Genomic DNA, 19,820 nt, shown 5'->3' with positions numbered 1-19,820 from the left:
CTAGGATGCAAAACTGTGTCAAAGGCCTTCCTAAGATCCAGGTAGATGACATCGGCCTCCACTCCTGTGTTAAGGCAATGTGTGACCTGGTCATAAAAGGCTAAGGTTTGTCAGGCAGGATCTACCTGTGATGAACCCGTGCTGGTTTCCTTTCAGCATCGTTTCCCCTGCTGGGCTTTCACAAATACACTCTTTGATGATTTTTTCTAGTATTTTCCCAGGGATAGAGGTAAGACTGACTGGCCTAAAGTTACCCGGCTCCTCCTTTCTCCCTTTCTTAAAAATCGGCACCACGCTGGCCTTTTTCCAGTCCTCAGGGACGTGTCCAGAGCACTATGAGAGCTCAAACAGCCATGCCAGTGGCTCAGCAATGACACTGGCCAATTCTTTCAGCACCCGTGGATGGAGGTCATCCAGGCCGGCTGACTTGTACCCATCCAGCCCTTCCATGTGCTCTTTAACTAAGTCAGAACTAACCTTTGGCAGGCTGGTGCCTTTTGGACATCTGTCAATGCTCAAGGTGGGGGGATTGTCTTGGTCAGTATTATGGAATACTGAAGTGAAGAACTCACTGAAGAGCTCAGCCTTTTTGTCTGCGTCAACCACCAACTGACCTGATTTGTCCTGCAGGGGCCCCATGCTACTCTGTGCCTTCTTTTTGCTCACTATGTATCTGTAGAAGGACTTTTTATTGTCCTTGATTGTTGTAGTCAGCCTAAGCTCCAGTTCTGCGTTGGCCTGCCTAACTGACTCCCTGCAGTAGTGTGCCAGGATGGTGTATGCCTCCGTGGTGGCTGTCCCCTGCTTCCACTGCCTATACAACTCTTTCTTTGCCCCCAATCTTTCCTGAAGCTCCCTGTTTAGCCAAGGGGGCTTTTTATCCCCTTTGCCCCTGTCCTGTATAAGGGGATTGACTCCTTTTGTGCCCCAAAGATCACTCCCTTGAGAAACTTCCAACCCTCTTGGACCCCCATTAGCCCGATGCTCTTGAGTTCGGCAACCTCACTAACTAGGTTCCTAAGTTTACTAAAGTTGGCCCTAAAGTTGGTCTAAAACTTCAGCATCACTGGATATTTTTCTCACCCTTCACTGGATAGTGACCTCTACCAAGTGGTGGTCACTATCACCCAGGTTACCGTGTACCCACAGGTTGATAGTACTTTTCCCTTCAATGTTTTACAGCAATGTCCTGACATTTGTTTTCCTACATCCTGACATATATATATACACTTTAGAAGCAAAGTCCCCTGTTTGAGTTCTATTATGTAGCCATTACAATTGAAATGTGTTTATAGATTACTATAGGAAATACTGAGGTAACTTGAAGTGAGATGCTATTCATATTCTGTTAACATTATTTTTTTATTGGATAAAGAGACTAAAGTTTATTTTCTCCCCCAACCTGAAAAAAGATAGGGACCTACATAACAGCAAAATTTTCTGAAGCTAATTCTAAAGAAGGGAGAGATACAATGCTGGTTCCTTGAAGAAATTAAAAGGCTATAGTAATAGTTATAAAATGAGTGTGCTCAGTACAGGTCCAGTGAATGTGCCTAGAAGGACTAATTCTCGTTTGCAACCGCCTTATGTGGTCTTGCAATCGCTGGCAGTCATAAGCCCTCAGGTCTTGCTTTTTTGCCACTAGCTGACTGGCCTGGAACTGCAGGACATGGTTTGCCTACTTTAAGTGGATTAGCTGTTTCTGAGAAGCTGTTAGTTCCCACTCAGAAGAGTCTGGGGGTTAGAGACTAGTCTGTGGGATCCATCTGGTGGGTACCAGCCCACTTGCACAAGTAGGCTGGTCCAGATAGTTTTCCCAGAAAACAGGAAGCCTTGTATAGGCAGGAAGATCCAGTCAGGTGCTCAGAGCTCTGGGCCAATCAGGGGCCAGAAGTGAGAAACCGTTTCTTGGTGGAGCCCCTCTCCTTGCTGCTCTGCCTTCCTCCATGAGCTGTGGCCTGGTAGAGGGCCAAACTGGTACTTGGGCCCTGAGCCTACCGGTTGGGTGTTTAGGCCCAGGCCCTCACAGTTTCTCAGACAAACAACTCACTATAGTTGTCTATACCTTATAACTCCAAACTTAGCATTTTATTTTATATGGAAGTACCATTGTAGATCCCAGAGAAACTTCATGGCAGTTGATTTGGTTGTTGGTGTTTCATGGGTGGAGTAAAGACCTGTTCCTATAGCCTGCTCAGGCCACTTATTTATTTCTAGTTGTAATGATATTGGTTTTGATCTGGTTTGGGTCCAGTCTGCCATACCATTTCTATAGGTACCGTTTCTGTTCTCATCCATCATCTTAGTACTTGACATCAGTTAAGGAACTCTTGCTAACAATTCTTAGCTTTCAGAGCAGAGGCAAGACATTCTTATATCAGAGAGATGAGAAATGTATGGAGTTAAGCTTATGTGCAAAAGTGGGGAATGTTAAGTGATGGACTCCTTTAAAAAATCCATCTCTAAACATAAATGGAGTTAAAATAAATACCATTTGTAATTTGTTATTCAGCTTAAGCTGTACCTGCTTGTTTCCTAGACCTGAGGAAGGGAACTTGTTGGGAGATATGGTAGATAAGCTCATACATTTGGTTCATACTGGCCATGTCTACATGAGATGCTGACTGAGCAGTAATGAACAAGTACTAAATGACTGTGCAGTAACTGGAGTAACTTTAGCGTTACTGGTGCACAGTAATGTCACCAAATGGCGTTTTTGTGACACTGACCGCACAGTATTCCAAGACTTCTGCACAGTAGTGTCACATCATGCTTTCTGCCACACAGTGCTACTGCGCAGTACAGGTTTCCTTCACTTTATGTGGTACATGCATTCCCAGAAAACTGAGCATAACTTGTATTCGCATAGAGGGAACCCACTCTACAATATAACTAATAAGGATACATTCCAAGGCCTTGACTGTACCCATGGCAGTGAGGGAGGGAGTGGGGTTGGGGCTGGGGCTGGGGCGCAGGACAGGGATGCAGCTCCTGCTGCTAGGCACACCCCGGAAAGGCATGAAGGGCGTGTGCCCCTGGATCTGCATGTGAGACAAGGGCGGGCTGCTGCTGCGGGTTGCCGCTGCGGGCAGCGCCGGGCTCTTCCCAGTGTGGGGCTGGGCTGGGCTTGGCTGAGTGGCCAAGGCCCCAGCAGTGAGGGTGGGAGTGGTGCACAGGTAGGAGCAGGGGCCAGGCTGAGTAGGCCTCCAGCTGGGCTGGGTAGTGGGACAAGCAGAGGCACAGAGGGCACGTGCCCCCCCCAATTTGTGCATGGAAGCGGAGGCAGCTGCCACTGAGCACTGCTCTTTGTTCCCTGCTGCAACTGCCCCAGAAATGGCTCTCAGGGCAGTGGAGTTCAAAGTGCAGCACATAGCAGCATGCCGCCTCCACCCTGTGCACAAATCGCTGGGGGGGGACATGCCCCCTGGGCCTCCGCTTGTCCTACCACCCGGCCTGGCCGGAGCCTCACTCACCCTGGCCCCTGCTCCTGCCTGTGCCCTGCTCCCTCTTCATCATTGGAGCCTTGTTCCCCCCCACCCCCTCAGGAGGTCATCTAGTCCAATACCTGTGTTCAAGACAGAGTCATTCTTGTCTAAACCATTCCAGACAAGTGTTTGTGTAACCTGTTTTTAAAAACTTAGAAGGATGAAAGTACTCTAATTTTTATATGCTATATTTTGTGCTATAATTCCAAATGCTATCATAATTAGTCTGATTATAAGCATGTTAATCTTGTTGTGAAGTAAATCAGAAGCAATTTCATATTTTTGTATTTAAAAGGTAAAGCAGAGAAGAATTCCTTTGAAAGAATGTTTTTATATCTGGTATATTTTAGAAGTGCTACCAGAGAATTGAAACAAAATCATATAAGTAAGCTTGAATGCATTAAAACTGCATTTATATTTTCAAGTGTGTATGTATCATGTTTATCATAGGTAATGGATGTGCTAAATCTTTTACCTTTGTACTGTGTGTTATAAAAATTGGATAAGGTAAAAATTCCAGCAGTACCTGAGAGATGTTTGAGAACTGTTGTGATTGATTTACACAAGCTTGTTTTAATTTATCAGTATGATAATAAAGCTGACACTGAGTTAGCCCAGAAATGCTAGAAACACAGTTATGATAGCATAAAAGCTGTGCAGCATATTGCTATTATTTTAATACACTTTTATTCAGTTTCAGTTAACTAGTAAAAATAAAGGGCAATCAAACATACACTATTTTTTTTTTACATTTCAATAGATATGTTGGAATCACAGTTTACAATCAAAAGTACAAATTACAAGAAAGGTTATTCATATTGATAAGAGAAGATTTTTCTTTGGCTATTCTGTAGTTTTTTTTCTTTAAGTTCAGTGGGGCTAGATTGTGCTACATTACATATTTCTCATCTCTGCACTTTATATTACTTTTTCAGCACATTAAAACTTATGCAGTGAAACTGAATAATGGCAAGTGTTTTTATACCCTTTTATAGCCATTTCTTTTTCATAACCTCCCCCTGTTTCCTGTTAGCTAAACTATAAGCACCTTTCTGTTAATTTATGAAAATTATTGTTGAGATAGCACATTATCACTGATCTGTATGGCACTTTCAGCATGTTAGAAGCAAAGGTCTCAGCAACATAAAACACATCAAAATTCATTAATGTGGTATTGATTATTTTTTGGATAATTAATTTTATTGCAGACCCTTGAAAGAGATAATGAGCTGCAAAGGGAGAAGGCAAAAGAAAATGAAGAAAAGTTCCTTAATCTTCAGAATGAGCATGAGGAAGCAGTAAGAACTTGGAAAAAAGATGTAGGTTTATTAAATTAAATGTTAGAGTATTAAGAGGTTTTTTAAATAGTCATCAAATAATCCCTAAAAGCCAAGAAAATATTGCAAAAATAAAGTAGGTAAAAAGTCAAATATCATTTATTTCCTGGCAATGCAAGATTTTCTAGAAATAAATATTTTTAAAATATAGATTTAATATAAACTCCATTTGGCTTCTGGACTTTAGAAGGCAAGCAATGTGTGCTTTTGGGCCTCTATCACACAAGCCAAATGGAAGGTTTATTTTGTTTGTTTTTAATACAGTATTTGGATAGTGTTCCAGAATTAATACATTTGTCAACCATTGCTGGCATTTTCCTAGATTATATTCCTGGACTGTAAAAATCATTAGTAAACTGCCAGAAATTAAACTATAAAACTCTAGTATAAGCTCATGTACATTAAAGTTACAAAAATGTAAGACATTTTGTCAAATATAATGGGCCCAAAACACTGACCTATCTTCAATATTTGTTTTTCATACTACTATTAAAAAATATTTCTGTGATTTGTAAAAAACAAATATTGTACTCAGCATCTTCAAGGTAAAATTACAGTGACAAATGAACTAGAATAATAAACCATTGTTCACAAGTAAGGAAAGGAAACATTTGGGTAAGAAAATTAACATTTTAAAGTTTTCAGAGAATAGTGGCAACCAGAGAAGCTGTCACAAAATTTTTTAATTTTCATTTCTAATTTGCTTTCCTGAAAGGCAATGGAAGTATGGCAGAGAAGGCTGTGAAGGGCTTGTGCAGAGCTGTCTGTATATTTCTGCCTTCTCTCTTGACTTGACTCTTTGAATACAAGTGCTGGAAAGAGTACTGTAACCTGAAGCTTTAGAGCAGCTCCGGTGATGCTCAGTGGTTTAAGGAGGGAAGATGACATCTCCCTAATTGTTCAAAATAACTCCAGTACAAAGCCCTTTACTCTTTACGTGTCAAAGCCGCTTTACGTGTCAAATATGAATTAGCTCTGTTTGTTTCTCTGAAATGTTTGTAATAATCTTCTAAATAATTGCAAATGATATTTCTTTATAACTTCATTCCCAGTTTGATCTATTTGGCAAATATTTATTCTTAACTTGTGTTTCTACTATAGCCAATCCAATTTGACTTTATTTCATTTAATTCCTTATAATATTCCAGTCTCATTGATAATGTTAAGATCATGTGCAGCTGGACATCTCCTGTGTACAGAGGTAGATTAACCTCTGATGCCCATTCAATATTATCCTCATTATCTTTCTTAAGATAGGCCAAAGCATGTTCATTTGAGCTTAGTTTATAAAATGACAAAAATATTCATCAAGTAATTTTTAATAGAAAGTGTTAGCAGAATACAAATTGAATGGACTGCCAAATAATACATTATACAAGGCAGATGATTTTGGTGGGATGGGGTTAGCTCCTAGAAGGGACAGGGATTGGGGGATGCAGTGTCACATAGATCTGTGGTTTCAGGTGCAATATTCTGGAGAACCTGCTATGTAATTTACATCTGATTCACCATATATGATGAAGGACCATGCTTTCATGGTCTTCCTTTCTTTAAGGGTGACATTAGCTACAAATTCCTTCAAGTGTCTACTGAAGATAGGTCCTCTCCTTTTTTTGTCCATTCTATCTGCTATTAGCCAAGATTATCTTTTCAGGCTGGAGGACAATGTATGTACAAGGAAAAATTATGTGTCCCTTCATTTACCCACTGTGATAGATTGTTTCTTTGTCTCCTGTGTCTGTACGGCTGGAATTTTTCTACTACTGTTAAGTGGTGACTTTTGTAACCTGTTCCTATAATAGATTGTTTAGAGCTGTAAAAAATATATCAGTTAACTGAGAATGACATCCAGGAGCACAGAGGAAGTTACTCTCAAGTCAGACAAAAATGGCAGGGAGGGGGTATCTTAGAGCTTGCTTACACATTCAAACCAAAGCTGGATAGAAACCAACTATAGAGTTGTTAGACATTTTGAAGCACTAATTTTGGAGCTGTTTGGCCGTTTTTATAGCTAGCTAGATATTTTTATGGCGTGATAATTTGCACATATGGCTGGTCTACATTTATTGTGCAATTAATCAGTTAATTGCATAATATACGTAATTTGGCAAAGGCCTTAGATACTAACTAGTTCAGAGAAGCATGAGCTTTCATAGGCAACAACCTACTTCAGATACAATCTCAAATGAAATGTATTGATGGGCTAAAATTGCTTCCATGGGCGGGGCAGGGGGGAAGGGGGGAAGTACACATAAGTTCTTTGCAGTACACTGCAAACTAATTCCTAGAGTAGATCCAGTTGGTGAAATGCTGTGAATTCTGGGATATACTTCCAGAACTCTTTCTGCCAAATGTGTAGCTGCAGAGTCAGTTCATGTACATGTATACAGTTTGATGCATATTGTTTCCTGAAGTGTGGACTTTTGGAGGCAGAATTTCCCGGTCAGCACCCACGCAAATGTGAGCTAGAATGCAGTGTAGATATACCCACAGCATACTTTCCTTTGATGGGAGCCATTATTTTATTCTCTTTCATATTTTATAAATTAAGAGATTAATTTTCAAATGGAATCTTTTCAGCAAGTGCTCAAACAAAAAGTCATTAGAGACATACAAATATTATTTTCTGGTTGTCAACCAGAAATTAAAAAAAAAAGAAAAGAGTCAGATAAATACAATCTGCAATGAGTGGGACCAGAAGAGTCCCACACATTTTCATGCAATGAGCTCTGTTTCTCTGTCTTCTTGTTTCCCTTTTCCTTCTGCTGTGTTCTCATGTTTCTCTGAAGATATAGTTCATATTTAAGACAGTTTATGCCAGTAATTGAGGAGTTTTATTTTTGCCTTCTTGTTTCTTCTCTTTGATTCTGTAGTTCGAAGATTTGTGCTATAAAAATATTATTTTTCAAGTTTCCAGATGCAACAAATGGTGTGATCAGTTCTTCTGTTCAACAATTGCAGGAGGAAAACATGACAAGGGAGGTACATACTATAAAAAATGAGTTGCTCTCACTTAAAGGAGCTTTCACACATCTCCAAGACTGCCATTCTCCTCAGACAGATCAACATGCTGGGCAAGGGGAAAACCTGCAGGTAAAAATGAAGTGTGTATGAATAGTTGCAAATTTTCATATTTCATCTGTCTGTCTAGTCTTTGGCATTTATTCTAAACCTTGTTATGACCTTCATGAAACTTCCATTCTGTAAAGCCAAGGTCTTCAACATAGTGATCCAATAAAATTCTAAAATCTACCTACAGTAGATTTCTCCTTTCTGAGCCTAGAAAATCTTGAGATTTGGCTATTCATTCCCTCACTAAGTTTAGATAAGATTATAAGCTTGGCAATTAGTTGTGTTAGATAGAATTTGTTAAAGACAGAATTTACTTCTGTGAAACATTCACCTGTACAAAGGCTTGGTGGAACTGTAGAAGCAGATCCTTTACAGAGAAACTAATTTCAGTCTCTGTAATGTAGGATGACAGAAAAATTTGGTATCATCTGCATTAAAATAACTGAAGCCCAATATTCAGTCTAAACAATCTTTTATCCAATGTCTTAAATAAATCATCAAAGGCTTAAAATTCTGAATGTGTTAATAAATGACTGCAGAAAATAGAAGAATAACAACAAGAGTAGAACAGAAACTTGTCCAGATTCTATCTTTCCACTATTTCAGGTTAGTAAAAATGGGGTGAAAAACTCCCATTTGCTTATGGTAAGTGCGCTCAACCTCCAGACTGGGTCAGATCCAGCCCGCGAGCCTCTGGGTCTCCCCACAGGTCTGAAAATACGGTAGTTGGCGGGGGGAGTAAGGTAATTGGATTGTTAATTGTAGCTCCCCTGATGCCAAATTCTAGACCCGTGGGGAGCCCTGTATGCTGGATGATGTGGCCCTGTGCACTAGATTGCACAAGCATGCAGTGGGGCCAGCACATGGGGTCAGGCTGGCACATGGCTGAATCTAGCACCTGGGTCAAGCCAGCACACAGCTGGATCCAGCAAACAGAGCTGAACTGGTGAGTAGCCATATCTAATGGGTGAAATCAGGCCATGCATGGTATCAGGCCAGCATGTATGCCTGGGCCATCATGCTAGATCACACATGTGGACCAACCCTACACACCTACCCCACATGCTGGATCTGTCCTGTGAACTGGTCCTACACCAGTCATCTGGCCTGCAGGGCCAAAAGGTTGAGCATCACTGGCTTAGGAGAATCCATAGATGGCATAAGTTCAGCTTTATGGCACCTGCTCCATGACCTTCTGCCATAGAAGAAAAGAGGTAGGTGATCCTTAAAGGTTCTAACTAAATGGGGCTTAAACTAAGCCCAGCCCTCCTCCAGTCAGATGACTCCTCCACTCAGCCCTAGCACACTTGCAGGCACCCTGGGTCAGCTGACTCCACACTTAGCCTTGGCCTGCACCTGCAGGATGCTGTGCAGGCTGCTTCAGCTCTTGAAGTGGCAGGTGTCCTAAGCATCCTGTCACACCTAACTGATTTAAACTTGAGAGAGGCAATGTTTTTCAGTGTATTACATGGGGATAGTGTTGCACGAGTTCCATTAATGTTTATAAGAGTCCTGTGGCTCCAAAAATTATTGTTTATTTGAGTGAAATAAAGATGTTTCAATTGTACAGTTAGGGCATATTATTAATCATCCACTAAAACCTGTATTATGATAATATATATTAATATGTCTCTATGTTTTATGTAAGAGCTCTTTGAAAGTATAGTTGTTTAAAGTATATGTTTATAAATGCCAAAATTCTTGGAATTTTTTCTAAATAGATATAGCAGTGGGGGTGGGGGGTAATTTTTGCCAAGTGTGCCACCAATTAGTTCTGCACAGTCATCAAGTGTCACTCCAATCCCCACCCTCTGTCTGATTTGCTGCTCTGGCTTATGTTTCCTTCCCTGTGCTTCCTGCCCAATTTGCTACTTTGCTTTCTGCTTCCTGCTGTATCTGCCACTGTGCTGCCTGACCCCTTACCAATCTGCTACATGCCACACACAGAAGCTGCCTGCACCAGCTTGTGGCATCAGTGCCACATGTTGGCCTTGTCTTACAGTATCTGATGGCCTACTGCCATAAAAGTTTAAGCTGTAAGATAATCAGATAGCAAAAATTAAGGAAAATTAGTCAAATCTTCAGTGGTTGAATGCCAAGGAAGTCACAGGAGCTAGTCACAAACATTGGTGATTCAATAAGTGGCTTTCTTATCTGTGCCAGTGGCCTATGTAATATGAGAAATCATTTTGTAGATGCCTTAAAATTACTTTAAAAGATGTAATATTGAAGATTTTGACTAAGGCCCCACTCCTCCAAAGACATCTGCACATGCTTAACTTTACACCCTGTATATAGTCCAGTTGAACTCCCTGAATTTCTCAGAGGACATAAAGTTAAGCATATGCATAAACTATTGCATGACTGGAGTCCAGCTGTAGCCATTAAATAATTAAAAGCTGTTTCCTTAAAGTAACATTGTCAGATTTGGTGTTCTGGACAAATTTTAAATTTGAGTAATTACATGTTATTTATCTTGACTTCCTCCCTATTTTAATGGTATGTTTCTCCTCTGGTTTACTCTGTTTTGTGTGTAGCTATGCATGTTAAATAACTGCCACATATCACCTTATGAATGGTTACAGATCACTGTGATCCCTGCATATACGTACTGGATGTATCTACATGTGCAGTTAATGTGAAGCAATCAACTCTGGAGCAGTTGGAGCCAGAGTAAACTACTCCCAGGCACATAGTCTACACATGCACCCAGGACAGCAGCAATTTGAGCCACGGCAGAGCAGTTTATGCCAGGGCTAGGCTGGCAGGGAGTATGGGGGGTCAGTGACATTAGGCAGTGGAGGGGCTGGCTGGGGCATGAGGGTGCCAAAAGTGGCTAGGTGGAAGGAAGGAGTGTGGCTAGGTGGCAGACAGGAGTCTGGCCCTCTGCTACCTGGACTAACCAGGTTCAATTTATACCTCTGGTCAGCATCTACACTTGTGTTTAACTGCAGTTAATTACTCCACTGTAAAGTAGTACTGTCCCTAACAGTACTATCTGACAATAGCATAAATTAATTTGCCGTGGCGTGATAGTGTAGCAGGTATAGATGGTGATACTTTACTCCACTACTAATGTAATTTTTAAGAGGGCAGTATACGATTTGGATTTGGCCCAATTAGGGGGACAGTGATTTGATTAGTTGATTCGGATCACTGTCCCAATTGGATTTGGCTGAATCTGAAGATTTGATCCTGATTCGGAGAATCAGCAATTTGGCTATAGACACAGCTTTCTATGTTTTTTCTATGTACCTCAAGGTACCAGGCGTGGCTCATGAACGCTGAGATGGTGGGACAGATGGAGTGGATAGAGTACTTCCAATCCACTTCCGGGTCCGCCACTGAACATGAGGGGGATCCTCCCCGCGCCTCCCTGATTCAGCAATTGGTCACAGGGGGAACCCAGGTCCCCCCCGCCCCAGACCCAGGAGGCACCAGTCACCGAGCTGGGGGGGGTGGTCCCCTACACACTCTGCAATGGACCCAGAAGGGGACCAGAACTACTTCTGGTCCCCTTCTGGGTCCACCACCAAGCATGCAGGGGACCTCCCCTGCGCTCCCATGGGATGCTCCATCTGCCCCACCATTGCAGCATTCACAAGCCACGCCTGGTATTTCAAGGTACACAGAAAAAACATAAAGCTGTGTCTATGGCCGAATCATCGAATGTCTCTTGATTCAGTTCTGATTTGGAGATTCGGCCACTGAATCGGGCCAAATCTCCTCCGAATCAAATCAGTGATCGAAGCTTTGCACAGCCCTACTAATTAGTCTATTTGCAGTTAAGTACATGTGTAGATGTACCTACTGTGTGTATATTAGCTGCAGATTGTTGTGAACCCTGTGTATGCATAATGATGTTGGAAAAGGTTTTGAATTTCTTTGGTCTGAAATACAAGCAGAGGTCACTATGGATGCATATGTGTTGTCTGGTTATATTTTTGTGATGAGTTATAGGCCAGTTTTTTAAATGACTGCCAGATTTGGAAGTGTCAATTTTTGATCACTTAAGTTTACGTATTTGGAGTCTTATCTTTAGAGGAACTGACTATTCATTTGAAATTACTGAGAGAGGTAGCCTCGCTGAGTACCTTTAAAAAATAGGTCTGAGATTAGGTCCCTCAAGACTGGAAGCCACACTTGAAAATTTGTGCTCCTGTATCTTATGAAGTACTTCAATGAATTAAGTAGGGAAAGAAATTCAAAACCTTTTCCAACATCAGTATGCACAGGAGAGCCCTCACGTTGGGGAAAGCAGAATCACAGGACTGAGCAACCCCTTTTTGCATCCCCTGTCCATACCCTGAAGCAGTCTAAATTTCAAGTCCCCCTAACTGAAGTGGAATTTGAAACGCTTCAAATGTACAAATGCCCAAGTCCTTTCCCACCAAGCCTATGCCAACTTGCTATAGTAATATTCCCTGTACAAACTCATTTCACAGACCCAGCCCAATGGACTGAAGCAGTAGGAGGGAGTAATGTGAATGTGTTACTGTCTTGCACAGTTTGTATGTAAACCATAGGAGATTTGGGGCACATCCAGATGAGTGCAGACATTTGTTTCTCCATGGACAAGTAGCAGTGGCACAGTCCTACTTGTCCCTGAGGAATGCCCATGCCATGTGCACTTTGGCACATGGCAGGTTACCCTGGGTGGGGTAGGGGAGGCTAAGGCCAGCAACTGTGCTGGCTTCAGGTCCTGGAGGTCTCAGGGAGCTACACTGCTAGCAGAAAACTTGACTAGCAGCCAGAGTGTGGCTGTGGCTGGCTGGGCTCCAGTTTTGGGTGGCATATGCTGCAGCCATGTGTGCTGCCCTTTTTGGTATGGGTGTTTTTGACCTCAGGGTCTCCTGGGGTCAACCCTCCCTCCCCCCACTGCAAAGTAGCAGTGTGGGGAATGCCTGCATGTGTGGTATGTGGCATTGCAGATGGGTCTGAGGTGCCACATACCGCACGTCTGCAGTTGTCTGGATGTGCCCTTGGTGTTTTTATTTAAAGTCTCAGTTGCTGAAATATCAGCTGTCATAAATAAGTAAATTTCTAGCCTTTCTGGTTCCAGAGAAAAGCTTGAAAATATGAAGTATATCCTAAACTTTCAGAGCCAGAGGGCAAATGCAAATAACACAAATGTACATTTTAAAAAAGTTTATGCTTTTAAGTCATTCTTGTGTATTTTGAATGCTTGAGGTTGGTAATACAGAGAAAGGGAGGAACAGAAGCAACAAACTGGGAGAAGAGAGGGCGGGACATAAGACAATATGATGAAAAATGAGAAGAGACTTCAGAGAAGGAGAAACAAGCAGCAGATCCCAAGAGAAAAAAAAATCAACAGAGTTGGGTTGAATGGACATAGGGTGATGTTGCTCTAGCCTGTAGGAAAAAAATGTAAACAGAAATGCCTGTCAATATTTCAGAGACAAAAAGAGGCAAAAAATGTTTTTGTGAAGGGAACAAATACTAGATGTCTACGTATGGAGGGGTATATCTTTGAGTTTATGTGCATAATATCATTTATTTCTTCTCTTCATTCTGCACTTGTTATTCTCTTCTTTCTCAGCTGTCGCTAATTATTGAGCAGGTCATAAAGACTGCATGATGAAACCTAACTTTCTATGAATTACCAAATCAGTAAATCTAATTCACATCCTTTTTCCTTTAAAAATCTGTTAGATTTTATTTCAGGTGAAGTTGCCCCTTTGGAATACCTAATAATTTAATGACTTTTTCTGCTGCATCCGGCTTGTAAATCTGCTTTTTTCTCACTTACACACTATAATTTTATAATTCCAAGGAATGATTACTGTTCTACATCAGAACAGCAAAAAATGATTCAAGACTTCTACGTTAAATGTATGTTAAACTTCAATAGGAAACCCATATACATTATCTCCTACTAATATGTTAAAAATTGTTTCTTTTTATGACAGAATGGTGAAGCACATTCTGAGGTCATCAGAATACAGACTAGTCAGAGAGAAGATGAATATTATGCAAGCTACATTAAAAACGATAGCATTTATGAACAAAAAGAAAATGGAGTAAAAAAGATTGTAGGCCTTTCTTCTGACATTGATAAAGTACAGGCAAAACAAAATAATGATAGCACTGAAGAGGAAAATAAAATAATTGCTGAAGGTATAAATACTTATAAAGACAGTGTATGACAAGAGCATGATTCAGTGCCCTAAATCAGTGTTCTTGTACAGATCATTTTGAAATGCTTGGTGTCTGTAGGTGCTAGTTTGTGTAAAGTAAACAAAATTTAGTAGAAGCCCAATCTCTTACACAGCTGCTTGGCACACCAGTGGTATTTGCATCTTGCATCATCCTTTAAGCTGGTATAGCATGTTGTTCTCTGCATACCATCGTGAGGCACATGGTTGTATTTTGAGAAACTCTGATTGTCCCCAGCTCTTGTAAAGGAGCATTGTCAGGCAAAGATTCCCCTTCTCGCTGTATGCTCATGCACAAGCCAGGAATACTGCAGCTCTGTATGCAGTCACAGCATCCCCATTTTATAGGTCCCTGTAACAATATTTTCTTATTTTGAACCTGGCATGAAAACATCAGCCTTCAAAATTAGAAAGTCAGATTGTTATGATCTTCATAGGTACTTGCTGAATCATCTCTCTTGTGGTCTAATAGAAATAACATTGGAAGATACTTCCAATTAATACTTTCTCCGATTACTATCATGCCTTAGCTTTTCTGTGTTGTTCAGTCGTGACAAATCAATGGCATATTTGTTTGATATGACCACAATCCCTAGATTAGGCAGATGAATTTTATTTAATGTAGGGAGTTTTAGGTTAAAAGGATGAATAGACACAATTGTGCTAGTAAACCAATCATGTTATTATATATGCAGAGTGAAAACATAAAATTAAATATATGAATATATGTTATAAATTAATTTAATTAAAGCTTTTTTTCAATTATGCTGAGAAATATTCAGTTGGACAGGACTTAAAGTGAACCTGTACAGTTAACATGAACATAGGACAGTGAGGAACCTCCTAGGTCCTCAAGGCAGTGCCCTGCTTTTGCAGGTGTGTCATCATGTTAACCCTTTCGTAAACTTAGAGGTATTTGTCTTAAAAGTAGATAGTCTTTTGTACCCCTGGTACTCCAACTGGGAAAACTGTTCCAGAACTTCTCTTCTTTGATGGTAAGCTTCTTCTAGTTTCCTGCCTAAATTTATTTATAACTATCTATTTTTTTTAAAACTGGAAAACAATGTTAGCATACTGTTCTCAGTTTAAAAAGCATAACATTTGGTAAATTGTCCTAATACAAAATTGACCCCTCAGAACTTTCTGATAGAGAAAATTACAACTCTATTTCACATGAGAAAAATAAAAAACTAAAATGCAACTATGTCCTATATATGCAACTATGTATGGATTGCATTTTGCCTATTACTTTAAAAATAATGCATTATGTAGCCATTAGCTTTTTGTCTAATTATAGCACACTCTCATATTTTTAGATTTACAAGTTCTTGAAAACTGTTGTATGATTGAAGATAAGGCTATTAGCCCTTGTGAAAAAAAACAAAGAGAGGTTTCTCCAAGCAAAACCTTTTGCACAGATGTTAATTTAAGTAATCAAGGATACACCTGGGAAGTATGTGTTGCTGGGTGCAAAGAGGTTGCGAAAGAAAAAATGTACTTGGAGAAAAGCATTGTAAATGCAAAAGTAAAGGCCCAGGACAGCCCCTGCTCACCTACAAAGCTCCCAGCTGAAATAAGAAAAATGCTCCTAGACAATACTGAAGCATCAGGTGTCTTCAGTGAGGATGCAGGTCAGCAGACAGGCTCCAGCAAGCATACAGCTGGCAGTACTACAAATGAATTAGTTTGTAACACAAATGATAAGGCAGACATCACACCCACACAGTATGAAAAAGATGTCTTTATAAAGGATATACTTAACAAAGAGTGCAGCTTTGCTCTAGGCACTGCAAAAGAGTCTGCAACTGAGAGTACCACAAGCACTCCACAAGCTAAAACAGAATTTAATTTTGCCATCCTGTCTCAGGCTACAGAAAATAATCGGACAACATTTCTGAAATGTCGTTTACAGGACAATGGCAAGTATTTAGATGACAAACAATGCAAAACAGAACAGATACAACTGTTATATCGAAGCACCAGTGGCATTTCCTCAGATACACCTTCATTTAAACAGATTCCTAAAGATGTTCAAGAGAGATGCAATGATGAAAATGCAAGCAAAACCAATGGAAACTGTATATTAAACAGTACTTTTAATACAATAATTGATGCTCCAGTTCAACCTACCTTTTTTTTTGATAATGCAAGTGCAGATTCTTGCAATGCAAACGAAAAGAATACTAATAATATATCTGTGATAGAGAATGTAAATGTAGGTACTGAAAAACCAGATACATTGACAAAACTGAATGATATACAAAGTGACCAACCTGAGCAAGACACTACTGAACAAACAGGAAGTGCTATAAATAAACATGTTTGTACGGATGTGATTTTGCCTTTAAACACTGAGAAAAATTGGTCAGCCCAGAGTGATGATTTTGAAATTGTACATAAACAAAATTTCACAAACAAAATTACCACAGGTAAACACATTTCCTGTGAAAAAGATCAATTAAATGATACCCAGATATCAAACATTAAAGGAAGACAGTCATCTATGATTAATGATAATAATGCTGTGAAGAATACATTGTTAAAAGAGGAAAAAGTGTCACTAAATAATACAGTTGCAGGAGCGAAATTTGCTGAAGGTCACCTGGAAGAATCATGTTCTTTACCCATAAGGACATCTGGAGATTTAGTAAACAGAAGTGGAAGGTCATCCTTTGATCTTTCAACTTCAGATAAAAAAACTGAGAAAACTCCAGTAGACTTAAAGTTTTTAGATCTCGGTCCTTGGTCAAAAGTAAATCATGTTGAAAGTCAAACAATGGGGGCTTCAACTTCCAAAGCGCCTTTTCTTTTGAAAGAGAAACTATTATGTCTATCAGAAAACAAAGAGATACTTTCTCCAAAACTGTGTCATAATCTGAGTGGAAATGCTGTAACGAAAGAAACAGGACTAGGTAAGAGCAATAATTATTTCCATTGTGTTTCTTTGATAATTTAAACTGTATAGAAAAAATGTGGAACAGTACTTAAATATGGAATTTCTGTTTAATTAATATTAAATAATATTAGAGAAAAAAACTTAAGCTTTTTGATATTTAATTTTCTCTACTAACATGACATTCTCTTATGTGGACAGATCTAAATAATCTCTATATGTTTATCCATTTATTTGAACAAATAAATTCATCTCTTCTTTTCCCTTATAGAACAGGAGTAATTCTATGACAACTAATTTAATTTTTATAGATGTGTTCATAGTAAACATCAGCCTTATTGCTCAGAGATGAAGGCATTAGAGTGAAGACCTAGTATGGATACCTGCATTGGCAATGCATCAGAAGAGAGCATGGGTGGCACATGCCAACCCAGATTTCTGTGCTGATGGTGGGGTATGGGGCTGCAGCCCAGCCAGAAAAAAAAGGCCCAGCAGTGGCATGGCCAGCAGCAGCAGTGCAATTTCTGCACTGGCCACAGGGTGCAGGGCTGCAATCTGGTCAGAGTCAGCACCTGGCGGCAGCAGGGGTGACAGTGGTGTAGAGTTATAACCCACTGCCCACGCTGTCAACATTTATGCATCATCAGTGAATACCTGTATCCTTGGTAAGTGATCCTGATGCTGGGTAGAGTCATAAATCAACTGTTATTGTTTTTTTTTCCACAAGAGTTGAGGGTATCACACTCTTTCCAAGTACCCAATGCATGCTTAATGCCAGTTGTGGATCAATTAGTGCCTTTTAGAACTGAGTCCAACTAGTTCAGTTATTTTACTATATGTCATTAATTATGCCCCCAATATCAGCTGAACATGGCAAAAATGAAAAAGGAGAAAAATGTATTCTTTGAAGCTTTGGAAAAGGAAAATAAAGCTTAAAATAAAGGCTTTTTTCAATTGCTACTTTCACAGTTGGTGATTATTCCCTAGCAATATTATGTATGCACAAATTCCAGGAAGAGTAAACAGTTTTTAAAAATCTCTCCTAATAAAACATGAAAAGTAGTAAAGCAGATATCATAGATTTAATTTATTTTGAAATAAACTTATGTAGTACATTTTGATTACTTTATTGGGAAATGCAGTGTAGAAACTCAAAATAATCTTTATCAAGATAAGAAAGAGGTTTTTTGTTTCCACATTATGATTACTTTAATATATTTGATGAAAAAATAATGATTTCATAATAACCAAAATTGTGTTGGTTGCTCCAGAAAAGAAATGAGGACCTAAGATAATCTTTTTAAAATGCAGCTTAATTATCTAGATGCCTGAGACCCATTGACTTTTACCATAAAATATTTTGGTGCTTTTGAAATGCTACCCTTAATAACTATCACAAAAAGTTTACAATCATAAAAAAGAGAGGGGGGGAGAAAGAGAGAGAGAGAGGGAGAAAGAGACATGGATAGGATGTGACATGCTTGAGCAATGGTAACTGTAAGGCAATAGAAGCAAGAATAACCTAGAGTTACAGAAATAAGGTAATGCGATTACATAGACTTGTTACACATAAGTTGTCACGTGTTCCTTATATGCATTCCTCTGCACACCCATGCACACATGCGTATAATTTTGGATTCTGTTCATTGATCTGTACCAATATTTCAATGTTTGAGTAATAGAAAGTGAATTCAGAAATGTTTAATTAGTCCTATGTGGCCCTTGCACAGAAGAATGAATGGAAGAGGGCTAAAGAGGAGGCCTACAAGGAGAACTGGTGGATCATTCCATGACTCTTGTGTGTCATGCTTTGTTCATGGAATAAGCCATAGGTTTATGGCTTAATCTGAGTTAGTCTGATATTTCTCTTCTTATAGGAGTATAGGATTTAGTACATAGGATCAGTTGCCTAGAAGTTAGGTACTTCAATGCCTAGGTTTTACACATCTGTCCCAAGAGTAGAATCTGGAATCCTAAGGGAGGCATCTGGACCCACTTTACAAAATATGGCTGTTTGGGCTAAAAACAGATGGATTTCTTGAGGACAAAGCCTTTTATTTTGGAATCCTACAGATTTACACATTCATTATCTCAGCCTAAGTACCTGTGATATACTGAGATGACACTTTTCCCCTGGGACAATATGGTCTAATATGAAGTAGGTGCCATTCAAGTGGAATGTGTAAACAACCTTCCTACACCTGTTTTGATGCATGTCAAAGCCTGGGACAATCAGCCCGGGGAAAAATCCAGTACATATTTTTAGCTGGCCAGACTAACTGGTTCAGAGACATATGACCTTTTTTATACAACTATCAATTTTGTCAAATGCTAAAACAAAAGCTCATACCCCTCTGAAGATAAAAACAAATGACTGGTTTACCCTGGAAAAAATAATTTTATTGAGGGATCCTAAACCCTGTTTGTTCTATCTTATGTACCTGTCAAAGGATCATGGGTGTCTGTAGATGTGCAGGACATCTGCTCTGATGCGCTGTAATTACAGTGTGTTGGAGTAGACTTGATTAATCGAGTCTGCTGGAGAGTGCTAATTAGCTCTTGGGAGCTGCTCATATAAAGTGCCCACAGCATCACATGTATTCAGTGTCCCCATGCTTCAAAATGGCAGCGGGAGTGCTTTAACTAAAGCTTATTGAACGAGCTTCAGTTAAAATGCAGCTGCCGCCATTTTGGAGTGTGAGATGCTGAATACACCCACCCATGTGACTGTGCATTCGTCAGTGCCGCAGTCCCTCAGCTTGCCCACCAGAATTGGGTGGGACACTGTGTCGAAGGTCTTCTGGAAGTCCAAGAAGATGACATCGACTTCCTCCTTCCCATCTAAGCTCTTTGTTAC

The 19,820-nt window shown here is 39.8% G+C and overlaps 1 protein-coding gene across 1 annotated transcript in view; it reads left to right on the top strand.

The window, feature by feature from the left end:
- CCDC73 (coiled-coil domain containing 73) overlaps window positions 1–19,820 on the top strand; it is a 102,299-nt gene that overhangs the window by 66,759 nt on the left and 15,720 nt on the right. The window contains exons 10-13 of the mRNA XM_019519962.1: window positions 4,694–4,804; window positions 7,784–7,915; window positions 13,825–14,055; window positions 15,368–16,982. Of these exons, the coding sequence (XP_019375507.1) occupies window positions 4,694–4,804; window positions 7,784–7,915; window positions 13,825–14,055; window positions 15,368–16,982 (2,089 nt within the window). The remainder of the gene's footprint in view (window positions 1–4,693; window positions 4,805–7,783; window positions 7,916–13,824; window positions 14,056–15,367; window positions 16,983–19,820) is intronic.

This window comes from Gavialis gangeticus, unplaced genomic scaffold (assembly GCF_001723915.1).
Source record: "Gavialis gangeticus isolate Ggan-Ray unplaced genomic scaffold, GavGan_comp1, whole genome shotgun sequence".
NCBI classification, from domain to species: Eukaryota; Metazoa; Chordata; order Crocodylia; family Gavialidae; genus Gavialis; species Gavialis gangeticus.
Note: the sequence above shows the minus strand (reverse complement) of the source record. Positions and strands in the feature narration are given on the sequence as shown.